At 49.7% G+C, this 14,435-nt stretch overlaps 1 protein-coding gene across 5 annotated transcripts; it reads left to right on the top strand.

Moving 5' to 3' along the window:
- The first annotated feature begins 9 nt into the window (after positions 1–9).
- Positions 10–13,478, top strand: VIPAS39 (VPS33B interacting protein, apical-basolateral polarity regulator, spe-39 homolog). Of its 5 annotated transcripts, XR_012628932.1 has the most exons (21): positions 10–71; positions 204–296; positions 792–891; positions 2,176–2,319; positions 3,316–3,354; positions 3,697–3,761; positions 6,047–6,103; positions 6,966–7,058; positions 7,668–7,701; positions 8,151–8,253; positions 8,342–8,369; positions 8,555–8,628; positions 9,183–9,258; positions 9,548–9,682; positions 10,230–10,271; positions 10,669–10,758; positions 11,154–11,240; positions 11,782–11,871; positions 12,184–12,288; positions 12,562–12,705; positions 13,178–13,478. XR_012628932.1 is itself a non-coding variant. In XM_074868496.1 (20 exons), exons 2-20 carry the CDS (start codon positions 204–206, stop codon positions 12,580–12,582), a joined length of 1,476 nt encoding a protein of 491 aa, XP_074724597.1. In that variant the 5' UTR covers positions 10–71; the 3' UTR covers positions 12,583–13,478. The 5 variants fall into 5 exon arrangements, 3 of the variants coding, with proteins under 3 accessions (XP_074724597.1, XP_074724599.1, XP_074724598.1); XR_012628933.1 differs by having other exon boundaries at positions 12,156–12,288; positions 12,562–13,478; XM_074868496.1 differs by having other exon boundaries at positions 12,562–13,478.
- Positions 13,479–14,435: the final 957 nt, after the last annotated feature.

Raw genomic sequence — 14,435 nt, 5'->3', positions numbered from 1 at the left:
CGCCCCGCCCCGCCCTCCCGTCTGTGCCCTGCCGTGCCCTGCCGGTGGCCGTCCCTGGCGTGGGTGGGGAGGTGAGCGGGACTGGGGGATCGAGTGGCGGGACCGGGACCGGGACCGGGACCAGGGACCAGGGGGCAGGGGTGGGGGCGGTGATTCCCCTGAGGCAGCCGCTCCCCTGAGGCAGCCGCACGGTGCCGTTGCAGATGAGCAGGGCGAGGGCGGACGAGGAGGAGTACTGGCACAGCTCCAAGTTCCGGGCCTTCACCTTCGACGACGAGGATGACGAGCTGTCACAGGTAGGGTCCGACCCCGGGACTGCCGGGGCACCGCGGCCCGGCGTGAGACCCCCCGGGCAGGCCCCACCGTGGCTGACTCAGCCCAGGCCTTGGCCCCGCGCTTTGCTGAGGGTCTGTGCTTCGTGGGTGGGGTGGATGCTCGCCTTCTGCCCTGTGTGGAGGCCACCGCGGGCTCCCGTCTCGTCCCCCACGTAGTAGGGGGTCAATCTCAAATTTGATTAGGACCGTGGTTCCCAGCCCGTGCACCACACTGCATCTCCTCTGGTAGAGCTGCTGGTGTTGGTGTCTGTAGGTGTCGGTGGCCTTTGGGTTCCCAGTGGTGAGGAAGGGCTGCTCTGTCTGTTGAACACCTACAGGCATAAAATACCTCCTCCAGAAGAGGCAGTGGAAGCTGAAGAAGCTGATTTCAGAGGGAGATTATTTGAAGGCAATAGGAAACAAAGAGCACTCTGCAACACTGGTGGTCTTTATACAAGCTCTTTCTTTTGTCCATAGCTAAAGGAATCCAAACGGGCAGTGAATAGCCTTCGGGATATCGTCGATGATGATGATGATGACCTTGAGAGGGTCAGCTGGAGCGGAGAACCTGTGGGAAGTAAGTGCAGAAGTACTGCACATTATCCTTCAGATGGAGTTTAAAATTACCGCTTAAATTTGGTGTTTAGTCAAGGTCAGGAGTACTACTTGTTATCTAATCCAGTTCTAGTCTCCTCATGTCACATTGTGAGCCACTTGATTTACCTGTGTGGATCCACTGAAAAGAGAGTGAGCAGAAGCCCAGATTACATAAAGGAGTGCAGACAAGCGGAGGGAATTCACTGTGTTTTTCTCAATATGTAGCCCATCTTAGAGCAGATATTTTGGAGGTTATGACTTGATATTTATCATGCTCAGCTGGCCTGCAGGATTCTAGGTGATCATTTCCTTCACACTGCTGCCTGAAATGGCACTATTTAAAGTTATCTGTGCTTTGTCCCAACAGCATTTTAAGGAGATATTCCAAGGTTTAGTGCATGTTTCTAGACTGACTCTTATGCTTGAAGTTTGAAAGGGAATTGTAAGCACTAAGCACATGCTTTTCTAGTGATGGTGGGAGCAAGCTCATGACCCACATGCAGTGCTGTCAGCTACTCTTTGGAGTTCATGACCCACAGAATATGTGACAGTTGCTAGCCAGTGCCAAACAGTGAACATTTACATTTGGGTCACCCAGAGAACTTCCAAGAGTCCATTCTTTTCCTATGCTGTAGCTCCTCCCTTTGGTTCAGGCTGTTTCTTTTCCCTCCCGAGGTCTCTACGTATCAGCTTTTTTTGCTCTATCACCCTGTCCTAAAATGCGTGTGTTGTGCAGCTGCGTGAAAAGAAGGGAAAACTGTCTTGAACAAGCAAGAGAGAGACATGCATTGATGGCAGCAGCATATGCACGTTGATAGCTGTTTTGTCTGTGTGGGGAGAAAAACTATCTTAGTTTTGCAGTGTTCACGAAGGTATGATCTTATTCTTCAGTAATTTGAGGTAAACCAGGGATTCTCTGTCTTGCTCTGTACCTTTAGAGCAAGGATTATGCTTTACCCCATGCAACAACGTATAAATGTTGGGTGGTCTATGCATTTTTTTTATATAAACCATAACCAGCTGTACAACATTGCTGAAATCAGCCATGTCTGGAGGACAATGTGCAACTGTTTAACAAGCAGTATTACATGAGATTGGGATTCTGTGTGCTGCATCTGCTTAGTGCTGAGGGTCAAAGTTATCAGGATGTGCTAGTGCAGAACTGACCGGGACACACTTGGTAACATTCCTGCTGTGCCATAAGATCTCTGTTTATAGACTGTTTTTCTCTTCTCTGTAATAAATGATCTCTGTCTGCACATAGGTATCTCCTGGTCAATCAAAGAGACAGCCTCCAGCAGCACTAGCTCGCTGGAGGGCCGCGACTCTGGCCTACAGAAGGGCTCTTCCTCCTATGCTGCTTTTCCCAAACAAGTTTCCTCCTACTCCTTAAGCAGCCTATTCAAAGGTGGGGTTCCTCATATACAACATGGACAAATGCTTTTTCCCTCAACCATGTCAAGGGACAATTGTGTTATGTAAATTGTTTTCTCTTAAGTGTATTGCAAAACAGGGAAGTGCTGATCTCCCCTCAGTGTGGGAGTGTATCTCTCACTGGTCAGAAACTGGAGACTGTCTTGTGCAGAAGATCGCATGCTCTTGTGGTATGGGAGGGGACTTTGGAGATAATGGCTTAAAAGCCACGTTCCACAAGAACAGCGAGGCATAGCACAGTAAAGTACAGCAATCCGTTTGCATGGTGGAAAGGAGCAAGCTACAAAGGGACTGGATTGACCTGTGTAGCCCTCATTTGATCTCCAGTACTGTAGAGAAGACAGGTTGATTATCCTTTATTTGGAGCTCAGCTGCCTGCTGTTGATGTTACAGTTGGTTCAGCAAACACATGGTAGCAGCAGTGATAGCATTGCTGGTTATGGGGGGAACCACGCAGCAGGCCATGGGGAGACTTACAGATTGCAAGAGTTCAGCTCTGTTGTCTCACAGCCAGACAACAAACCAGCTTCTACTTTGTCTCTCTTTCTTTGGGATGATTTTTTACTCTCAACTTTGATAATACAGAGATAATGAAAGGCATCCAAATCACAGCCCTGGTGAATGAAGGCGTCCACACTGCCACAGCCTAAGAAGTGCTGTGTGTTTGAGCCTCTGCTCTGCAGGTAGATGAGTGAATTCAGGCTCTCTAACCTTTCCTGGCCTCAGCAGCAAGAGGGCAGATAGGGCCAGGGTGTGATACAGTTTGTGATGCCACAGGCAGCTTCAAAGCCTTAGACTGCAGGCAGGTGAGCCCCGGCTATGCTGGTGTAGTGTGAATCACTGTACAGAGTGGCTTGTTATACAGTGGCATAACTGCAGTGCACTGCTTGCAGTCTAGGGTTTTGTTCCCTATGCAAGAGGTGTTGCTGCTGAAGAGACAGTCTCTCATGAGTGTTTATTTTGATTTCAGGACGAAACAAGCTTCCAAGTTTCCAGTCCCTTTCAGATGGTAAGTTTTGAATCCCTGCCTCATTTTGGGAGGGGTGCAGATTTACGTAAACAAAGGCATTTCAAAAAAAAGGAACATGTCATCTTCCTTATGTTGCAGAAAGGGAAACTGAATCATGGGTTGTCTGAAAGCCATTCAGCAAAGAAGTGAAAGAGTTGGCATGATGGTGTGGGGTAATCTGCTTATGTACGACTGATAACTGTTGGGTTTAGAGCAACTTTGCATTGCCATTTGGTGCTTGAGGTTGGGTCTTCTACCACAAAAAACAAGAAAAGGGTGGTTTTGGAAGTGGGTGTGAATCCGGATTTTGATATCCTACTCAGCTTTGCCTTTCCCTCTCAGCCCTCTCTGACACGGGAGTTAAAAACTACGCCCCAGAGCTGCGCAGACCGAAAGCTGAGTACAAGGTGAGCAGCCTGTGTTTGTAGTGTGCTGAGATCAGAGTACTGCCAGGAGAACGTCCTACTCTGTTAGTTTCATGGGAAATGATTAATCACTATTTCAGACAGCAGAGGGCAATGCAGGGAATAGGACAGAGAGCTGCAAAATGCAGCCTCACAGTAACTTAGGTGTTCTCTGCTTTTGCTCAGAAGCACGGAGCTTTCCTGGGGGTTGAGGTTCCATGTCCCCAGGTCTAGGCAGTAACAGGACTGAGCACATATTCCCTACACATACAGACATGCACAATGCTAACACAGCTGTCCACACGGATTGACACAGAAACCAATGCCTTTACCAACAGACACATAAACACAGAACAGTCAAGCCTGATCCTGAGCCTCCCCTTTCTGTCTGACCAGGACTGAATTCCACTAGCGGAACATGCACACACTCTGTGGGTGTCTCCAGTAGTTGGTCTTAGACATCCAGTTTGTTTTGTAGCTGAAGCCCAGACCCCAGTCTCCTCCAGTTGCTGGCACTGGGACCCTTGAGTCCCTAAGGTTCATGATCCCATTCTGGTTCCTGGTACTCAGACTGCTCATTCTACTTAGTGTCTGGTTGAGCTTGAGCTGGTTGAGCTCACTAGCGTTCATATGAACACACAGACTTGGAATAGAAAGCCCACCCACACAGAAGGTGGTTAAATATAGACTTTAATGAGAATATCAGACTGCAGTGATCCATTGCAGGGCTCAGTCAGACTGGCACACTAACTAGCCACTTGTTTAAACTTGGCTGGCACTCTGTGCCCCCATTTAGCTCTATTTTCCCATGCTTGTTCCTGCCCAATTAATTTTTATTCCTCCCTTTCCCTGCTTTTTGTCTTTCCCATAAACTTCCATAACAAGCCTCACACATTTACATAACCCTCTTAAAACATCCCAGGATTCTCTTTCCCCTGCGTCCATACTAAGTTCTGTGCCTCTTTAGGGTTGCATGGTGTTTGGGGAAAGTTTATTTGGTTTACTCATCTTGGAGGGTTTTATACAACGGATAGTGGCCTAGTTAGTCTCATTTCATAGTGGTGAGGAGTGGCCAAGTCAGTGTGCTTGCATTGCACTGACTAGGTTACTGGGTTTTCTCCACCTGTCCTTAGCCATCTGATCCTCACCAGGTTGGTGTGTTTGTGTTGATGAACCATTAATCACATAACCTAACAGGCAGCACTTCCTGAAAGCACATCAGGAGAAATAAGTGTGTCCTGGTGTGTTCTGGTGTGTGCCTGCAGAGACAGTGAAGCAGGAAGGAGAAGGGTTGTACAGCCCCTTAAAAGCAGGCAGGAGTATTTTAAGTGGGATGGAACAAAGAAGGGAGAGTTAGTGGCAGCTTTGAACCAGGGTTCTGGCAGTGACAGGATGAGGAGCTGCCTCTGGCCAAAAGTGCTGGAGGGAACCCTGGTGCTCAGGACATTTGACACTGACTTGAGACTTGTGTGCAGTGGTCCCCTAATGAGACTGGGTCAGCCCTTTTTTTCTTTAGATTTGGGCTTTCAATAAATCTTCAATGAATTTAAAATTCAATGTCCTCATTGCTGGTTCTGGTTACTCCCTTTCTCTGGCTCTTTTGAGGCAGAAGGCTGAATTACAACCGCTGGCTTGAGTGCCCCACAAAGACTTAGACGCCTTCTTGGAGTCTGAGCTCAGAGGTGGCTCAGGCCACTGCTGCTTTTTATCCAGTGCTTCCAGATCATTGTGTCTGCAGGGGAAGAACTTTGGTCATTGCAGCAGCGGTAGCATATTACCTTAAGATGGTCTCGCTGCAGGCTTCAGTGCTCTTGTCACATTGTACTAGTCCTGTGTGACTCTCCAGGCACTTGCCTGAGGCTGTTGTCCCTGCATTCTCCCCACTGCTGTGGAAGGTTCACCAGCAGAAGTGTGTCTGAATTGTAACAAACAGCTGACTCCTTCCCCCTCAGTTTTGGGTTTGTCAATTTTGCACATGTTTTGTTTGTCCTTCAGGACAACCTGTTGAAATGCACTTATAAAGGATATGATGACAGACCTTACTCAAGCAATAGAAAGACTCTGTGTTAACATCTGAGCCTCTAGCTTCCCTCCCCACCAGCATGCAGAGTCTGAGGGCCTGGCATCTGCACCTGAATGCTGTAGGGACCCATCCTACTAACAACCCCGCTGGAGCAGCTGAATGACAAGTCTGAGAAGCTACATGTGGGCCATCACTCTAATCCAGCACAAGTGGAAAGCATCTTGGGGACTGCTAGCTCAAGAGCTCTTTATTTTTCTTGTGGCAGGATTACAGCAGTGATTGGAGCCCCAAAGATACAGTCAGGCGAATGCAGAGGGGCAAGGTAAGGACTTTCCACTCCCACCTGCTTGCAAGAGATGGAGGGTGGGTGGTCCTAAAAGAGCAGGGAGGGGATCTGTGTTGCTTGCAGCATCTAGCAGGGACAGTGCTCTGCCTGTCTGCTGCTTTGCCAGGTGGCAGTGCTGGGATCACACTAGCTCAGGAGCAGCACGAGACTGGGTTTTGTTGCGTTGTTTCAGGGTTTTGTTGCATTGTTTACTTGAGTCGTCCCCTCAGCTAGGCTCTGACAGGAGTTGTCTGTACTGCTGTGTCCCTCTCTACCCTTTCTACTTCCTTGTTTGGTTTTTGGAAAAAATCTGAGAGTATGAGGCTTTAGTTCCCTTCTTAGTTAGTGGCAAATGGAGGGAGGAAGACAGAAGCAATGTTGGTTACACTGGAGCTGGAATCTTAGTCTCAGCTGCTTCTGTTTGCAGTGAGCAAACGGGAAGTTTGTGGTTTTACTCTGCATGTGTTTCCTCAAAGGCTGAGGTGAACTAAAGGCTGAGAGAGGCCACAATTATTGGGTAAGAAGAAGGGAGGAAGAGTCTTACAACTCTACTTTTCTGGTCTCCTCTGTGGAAAGGGCCCTGCAGGGTTCCCTCCTCCTGTCAGGACAGGTGATCTGTGGTGTGCAGGGAAGTTTTGCTTTGTTACAGGGGTGTTTGTGCTGAATGTACAATGTCTGCTGTCCTAGCCTGGGCAGTAATGAAGGCCAACTCTGCAACCCCTGTCGACAAATTCCCAGGGGTCATCCAGCATGTTGCTGAAGGGCTCATGGGGGAGAAATAGGTAGTACCTTGGGGGTTGGTTCAGCCTGGGGATTTTCTGATGTCCCATATGCCTAGTTATACCTCTTCTATCTCCAGGTCTGCTCTCTAGAGAGATTTCGCTCCCTGCAGGACAAGCTGGTGCTCTTGGATGAAGCTGTGGCAGGGCATGACGGGAATGTCATTACAGCTGTGAGTTTTGCTGGGGCCACATGGGGCTGGGACTTCCTGGGTGACCCCAAGAAGTGTCAAAAAAAAAAAAAGTGTCAGAGCTTAAGACTGGAGAGTTCCATATTCCTGCTGGCTTTCCTGCCATTCTGAAGAACTCATATCAGGTTAATAACAAGGAACCTGATCTTTCAGCCTTACTGAAATTTGCAGCAACTTCTTGAAGGCCAAGGTTTAATATGCTCGTTGCAGCACAGAAAATTTGAGGGGTCTCTTCAGTTTATCTGGCTTCCAAAGCACCAGGCAGCAAATGGGACTGTATCAGAGCTTCCCTCATCCAGGTCTTTTATGCCCTTGGATCTGTCATGGAAAGGTTTTTCTTTGTAAATCTTGGTCTCGCTTATCTAAGCACCAGAGTAGAAGCTTAGGCAGGCACTCAGGCAGCTGTGACCCTGGCTCACTGCTTGTCCTGTGTCTGGTGGGTAGCAGAATTCAGTTAAGTGCTGTAAGAGATGAGTCTTCAGAGGCCCTTTGGAAAAGCTTTGCCAGGCCTTGACCAGTTTGCTGTCTGTCTGTCTTAATTCTGGTGAAGACTGATCTGGTCAGCTGAGAGCTGCCTCTTTGTGCTCACAGGTCCTGATATTCCTGAAACGGACACTAAGGAGAGGTAAGTGTGACTGGGGCCAGGGTTTCTATAGTGTGTTTCAGTTAGGGGCAGAGGGGATAGTTGTTTCACTAGTTGCAAGTCACAAAGAGAGCATCTGGGGTATTGGTACTTTACTGAGCATGAAATATTTTTGCAGTGATTGTAATGTGGGAGGGGGGGTGATGATGCCCACAAAGGCCCCAGAGAGGAGCCTTAAGCAGTGGTAGGTGGTAGTGGTGACAGGGTGAATGAAAATTAATCTACAGGGGAGCACACTGCTATGAATGTAGCCGGCAGCCTAGTGAATGGGCTCTTCTCCTGTGCTCCAGCCTCCAAGGCTGTGCTTTGAGATGGGATAAGGTTGTTGAATCCTGCCAGTGGCTTGCAACTCCATGTGCCATGCTTAACCCTCTCTGGTTTGGTAGTGCTTACTTGCTTTACCCACCTGTACATCTCCCTCTCTCCTGCAGAGATTTTGTTTCGGGAGCTGGAGGTGCGGCAGGTGGCCTTGTGTCACCTGATCCATTTCCTCAAAGAGGCGGGTGAGCAGAAGTTGCTTCTGGATCTGCTCAGGTGAGGCTCTTTCCCAGCCTCGTGGCAGGGCTGAGCATGCTGCTGGGGACCTGCCTCCAAGTTAATGCTCGCTCATTCCCTTTTGCAGGTTCCTAGACAGGACTGAGGAAGTTGCTGTGAGTATTCTCAGGAGCAGAAGCTCCCTTTCCTCAGTGAAGAGGGAGCATAGTAGGCAGGGGGAGGCTGGCTGCAGGGTGTGTGGTAGTCAGGAAAGAGCTTTGCATCCCCATTTTGCCCTCTGGAGTCCTGTATCTCCCAAATCCATGAGAACAGACTGTGCTGCTTTTCCCTCTCCCTCCAGCTGTCCCAGTACCGGGAGCATTTGAACATCCAGGATGTAGAAAAAAGGAGGGAATTTCTGAAAGGCTGCATTGGGTAAGAAAAAATGCAAGAGGGTGGGAGGGATGTTGGTGTTTCATAGAAGGTGGTAGTAAAGAAAATTAGACCTCTGTCCCAGTGCCATAGCTTACGTAGTTTGAGAGCTGATGTTGGTTTTGCCTCGGTGGGAGTAGGGTGTTGTGGACGCAATGTAGACCAGAGAGGAAGAATTTGTGGTGATCACTAGTCCAGCAGCTTTTGCTGCTTAGTTGGGGCAAAGATGCTTCAGAGAGCTTCTAATCATTAACCCTTCAGGTTGTAAAGGATGAAAGCTTGGGTGCCTGAGCACTTGGGGAAATTGGTAGCATCAGCTTTAGGTTGTTCTGTGAGAGATGCCACCTAATTTTTCTTTCTCTGGAGCCTCTAGGAGAGAGACAGTTGGAGAGGGCAGCGGGGCAGGAGCTTGAGTACCTACTAGCCACTCAGGCTGAGGAGAATGGGAGGTGTTCCCCACATCTCTGTGGGGAACATGTTTGGTAGAGAAGAGCATCCTTCTAAATGTACTGTGTTAAGAGCTCATGTCAGTGTCTCCTTCCTCCCTGTCTGGCCAGGCTGCCGTTTTCAGCTGAGGATACCTCCCACATCCAAGACCATTATACCCTCTTGGAGCGACAGATCATCATTGAGGTATGAAATCTTCCCTACTGGTCAGGAGATGACTGGGACTAGCTGCAAGATCTCTATCTGTCCCTAACTTATACCACTTTGGATCTAATCAGCCTGCCCTTTCTAGTGTAGTTTAACTGCTTTCCAAGCTGCTGTGCCAGGCATATGTGTGAAATACCTGAAACTTCATGGCATGTTGAGGCTGTGCTTGTGCAGTGCTATCACAACACTCTCCCCAGGTCTCTATCACGCAGTTAGGTCAGGCAGTTGCCCTGGCTCATGTTCACCCTCTGTCTTCCTGTTTCCACAGGCCAATGACCGGCACTTGGAGACGGCTGGGCAGTCAGAGGTATTTCGGAAATACCCTCGCAAGGCTTCAATTCTCAACATGCCACTGGTGACCACCCTCTTCTATTCCTGTTTCTACCACTACACAGAGGCTGAGGTGAGGATGATGTGGGAGAAGAGAAGGGTTACATCTCATCCCTGTAGCTGTCAATGTGTGGGGTGGTTAAGCTGGGGCATGTTAAGGAAAGAAGGGGAGGCGGGTCATATTTCATCCCTCAGAGATACCTAGAGAAACCCAGCTCCCCTTGTCCATCTGGGACCAGTTTGGAGTTTTCTTTTGTGCTCTAAAATGGGACATTCAACCTTGGACAGCCTGTCAGGGAGTTGCCTCCTAGGAACCACTGTCTTTTACTTCTGGCTCCAAGTAGCCAGAATTGGCCCTTAATCCCATGAGGCTGAGGTGTGTGATACTGGTCTTGAAGTGCTGGAGGTGTACCAGTTGAGGATGTAGGGGAAACCAAAGCTAATGGGGTGGGACAGTTCTCTTCTGCCAGCTGTTTCCTCCTGAGGCACTGACATGAGCAAAAAGCAGTAAAAACTGAGGGAGACTCACCCTGTGTGAGGCAAATGCCTTACAGCAGGTGTCTGAGTCTCTTCAGCGGCCTACCCTGCTGAGTTTGCACTGAATTGTCTGCTCTCTCCAGGGAACGTTCAGCAGCCCAACCAACCTGAAGAAGACATTTAAGGTATGTGAGTCTCCTGCTATTCTGGCAGCACTGGCTGAAAATATGGGCAGCCAAATTATATTTAGTGAGGGGGCTGGGTAGAAGGAGTTTGAAGAGCTCAGCACTGAGATAGGGAGGGTATCATGGCATCCTCCTTGGGCAGGGCCATTCTGGAGGCTCAGAAAGGCAAGTGGGAGCCATGTGGAGGCTTTCACTGGGTGCACCCTGGCTGCAGCAGCACTTGTAAATCCCCACCTCCTGCTCTCTGCAGTGCTGGCCCTGGCCTCAGGCAGCATCTCACCTCCTTGCCTGGCTGTTGTGGGTCCTGACAGGGTGGGGGGCAGGTGCCATTCCTGTTCAACCCACGCAGGCCTTATGAGCTGTGCTAGTGCTCTGACTGCAGCTTTCTGCCTTGCAGATTCCTGATAAGCAGTATGTGCTGACTGCCCTGGCTGCCCGTGCCAAGCTACGAGCCTGGGATGATGTGGATGCCCTCTTCACCACCAAGGTGGGCTGTGGAAGGCCTTGCTGGGGACTCAATTCCAAGTACTGATATTACTACTGATAGCTGGCTTGTTGTGGAGTTACCGGACAGACTGGTTTTATTTCAGCAGGGCCCAGCACCTCTGCTGCAGGGTGTTGCAGTATGTTCCTCTTCTCCCTGTCTAAGAGCTCTGCTGGGCCTGGCTTGGCTGCAGCAGCAAGGTCAGAGAAGGAGGCTGCCCTCATGCTCTGTTACCAAAGGGTTCACAGCCAGCCAGCACCCAGCCACTGCATGAAGGGCTCTGCCAGTGGTGTGTGTGGTGGCTGGTGGTATATGTTGCTGACACTGGGGGAAAACATTTTCCTGTGGCTGGAGGGGTTGCCCTTTAAGATTAACATAGGGTTTGGCTCTCATTTCAGAACTGGCTGGGCTACACCAAGAAGAAGGCACCTATTGGCTTCCACCGGGTGGTGGAGATCTTGCAGAGGAACAATGCTCCTGTGCAGGTGAGCAAGGAACCGCTGCTTATGTCCTCCTGCTCTTTGTTGAGATTTGGGGTGTGAATGATTCCCCAAATGAGCTGCTTCCTAGCTGGGAGTGGGAGATCAGCTTGCCAGGCTGCTGGCGCTGCCAGGTGGGTGCAGCACTCAGCTGAGCAACACATGCATCACCAGCAAGCGTGGCGGGTAGTGAGGACTGGGTCCTAGGGCTGACTGCAAGAGGGACAGCAGGCCTAGAGCTGTCTGGGAGCTCTCTCCCCACAGTGCATTGCCACCTTTGTTTGCTACATTAACTTTTTCTTATGCTTAATCTGGCTGGCAGTGGTTAACCCGATCCATAGGAACGAGGTAGCCTAGGACTCTTGAGTTTTGTGAGCAAAGCTTTCCTGCCTCTGGGATCCCGAGCAGTCTTGTCCTGGTCACTTGTTGCCTTAGGAAGGAAGGGGTCAAGTCTGTGTGACCAGCGACCTTGAAAGGCTTTGTGATGGGTGCGAGAACGAGGCATGAGGTACATGCAGAAGGGAGCTGAGACACCCTTCCCTCGCAGGTGCTGCAGGAGTATGTGCGCCTGGTGGAGGATGTGGAGATGCGGTTGAACCTTGCCACCAAATACAAGTGCCATGATGTTGTCATTGAGGTAGGTCACTGCTGTGTGTGTGAAGAGATGGGAGAAGAGCATGGTTTTGCTCCCTAGCTTTCCTGCCATGCGCCACTGCTGTCATGTGCCTCGTGGTGTTTGTTTATCCCTGTGCGCTGGGAGCAGTGATGTAGTTCCCAGCGGAAGCCAAGTGAGCCAGGAGAGTGGCTCCTGGCATTTGTGCTGTGAAATTGTGCGGTGGTGGGAAGTTGAGGGGGGATTGAAGAGTTGCTCTGCTCATCTATGAGGCACCATCTAACTGTGGAAGTGTCCTCTTCACTCAGCTGGGTGCTGGTTTTGCTGTTTATCTAGACCTACAAGGATCTAAAGGATCGCATCCAGCTGACAGCATATAAATGCAAGGTGGAGCGAGGCTCTGCAGAAGAAGAGAAGATAAACAGCATTCTCAACAACATGGTAAGAAACGCCTACTTTTTCTTCCAGGGAGTTTCATCAGAAACAGCTGTAGATTAGGTGTAAGGGCATGGCTGTCCTACATACTTTTTATCCCTGCTGGGAAGCTGATCTTATGTTTGGGGTTGCATTCAGGGTAGGAGTGAAGGGTGAAACTGATAGAAATACCACCCTCTGGCCATAGTTGTCCTTGTCAGGGATTGGGACTCACTAACTCCAGCCCTGAGGGAACTGTGTTCAGCACCGATGTTAGTCACGTCTCTTTCTCTCTTTTAGCAAATCCGATGGAAGAACTGAGCACCTGTGAAGCAGCCTGCTTGGGCGTTGCTGCCAGTGAAAGAGGAAACTGCAAAACCCAGTCCAGTGCCAACAGAGCAACTCTGTTACTACTCATTGCATGATCAACCTTCGTCAGTGACAGTGGGTGTCCGTGGCTTGTGGGACAGTGGCATTCGGGCTGGTTGAAGGCAGCTGCTCCAACGTAGCCAGCAAAATCATGGTTCTGATCCACCAGGGTTGATTCTTTTTGGAATCTGATTCTATTTGACTTGGCTGTAAGCCAGGCATCACTTTTGTTTATGGAGGGAAGTTGCTGGGCACAGCAAGGTTACATTTGCTCTGGGTGGTGCCTGAACTTATTCTCACAAGAGGAACAGGTCAGTCACACTCGTGGGTCTTCCCACCAGACAGTGCTGACCAGTCCCTGTAACACTCAAGCTGGCTTGGGCATCACCAGCCGTGGCTGTGACTGGAGTAAAGCCTACTGGAGTGTATTCTCCCTGCATCAGAGAGCCACTGGGGGAAAGGACCAGCTGCACCTCAAAGCTCGGGTTTTTTTGTTGTTTTTTTCTGGATCAGCCTAGAAAAAGAGGTGTTGTATGAACTCTTGCAGAGAGCCAGGACAGCAGCCTCTGCCAGTATCCTCGTGCTGCTCTTGGAAGATCCTTCTGTCAGAGAAGAACAGACACCTGGTGTGCGGAGCTGTCAGAACCCTGCTGGGTTGGATGGAGAGCAAGGAGGGACCCCTCTCAGTTGGCACAAACCTGCTGGCCCCAGCAGCTCTTTTCTCTTGAGAGTGTTACGCCAGGAAGGATTGAATTGCACTTTCTCAGAAACACAACTCCTCAGGCAACTGCTGGCTTCATCCTTCCAGACCTCACTTCAATTCCTTAAATAAAGCTGTCTCTTTCTCCTTGGGCTGTTTATTTCCATCCCACACTGAGCACTTTGTAACTCTGTGTGCTAATCCTGAGCAATTTATCACACCTCCCACAAAGTGAATATGCAGGGTGTTTTCTCATATCCTGAAAAGCACAGTGCATGTCAGCATGGAGTGGCTTTGATTGCAACAGTACCTTATTTCATACTTTAAGTGCCATCAGCACAGATGAATTAATTTTAATGTTGTAGGAGAGTTTGCCGCCTCAGGGGTGGTCACGCAAAGGTGAAGGTTATATGTAGGGATGTACCAGTCTGAGGGCAGGTTTGGGTTCCAGCCTCCCTGCTGCACTGTGCACTCTCAATTTTTTTCTGTTGGTGTTTGTTTTTTTTTCCTCACAGAATTGTTTAGGTTGGAAGGGAGCTCTTGATCATTTAGTCTAACCCTGCTCAAGCAGGGTCACCTGGAACAGGTAGACCAGGACTGTGTCTATTTGGGTTTCCAGTATCTCCACAGCTGGAGATGACTCAGCTTCTCTGGGCAACCTGTTCCTGAATTTGACCACCTTCACTGTAAAAAGGTGTTTTCTTGTCTTTAGATGGTCTTTCAACATTTCAGTTCGTGCCCACTGCCTCTTGTGGGGCACTAGGCACCACTGGAAAGAGTCTGGGTCCCTTTTCTTCCTTCCCTCTCATCAGATACTTACATTTGTAAGATCCACCCTGACCCTTCTTCAGGCTGAACAGTCCTAGCTCTCAGCCTCTCATACAAGAGATGCTCCACTCCCTTAGTCATCTTTGTGGCCCTTTGCTGGACTCTCTCCAGTATGTCCATGTCTCTTTTGTACTGAAGAGCCCAGAACTGGACACAGCACTCTGGATTTAGAGGGGAAGGATCACCTTCCTTAATCTGCTGGCAATATTCATCCTAAGGCAACCCAGGATGCTGTTGGCCAGGGTTAGGTTTGCTGCCAGGCTCTCCTCCATGCCCC

The sequence above is a fragment of the Strix uralensis genome, chromosome 4, assembly GCF_047716275.1.
Source record: "Strix uralensis isolate ZFMK-TIS-50842 chromosome 4, bStrUra1, whole genome shotgun sequence".
In the NCBI taxonomy this organism is placed as follows: Eukaryota; Metazoa; Chordata; class Aves; order Strigiformes; family Strigidae; genus Strix; species Strix uralensis.
Note: the sequence above shows the minus strand (reverse complement) of the source record. Positions and strands in the feature narration are given on the sequence as shown.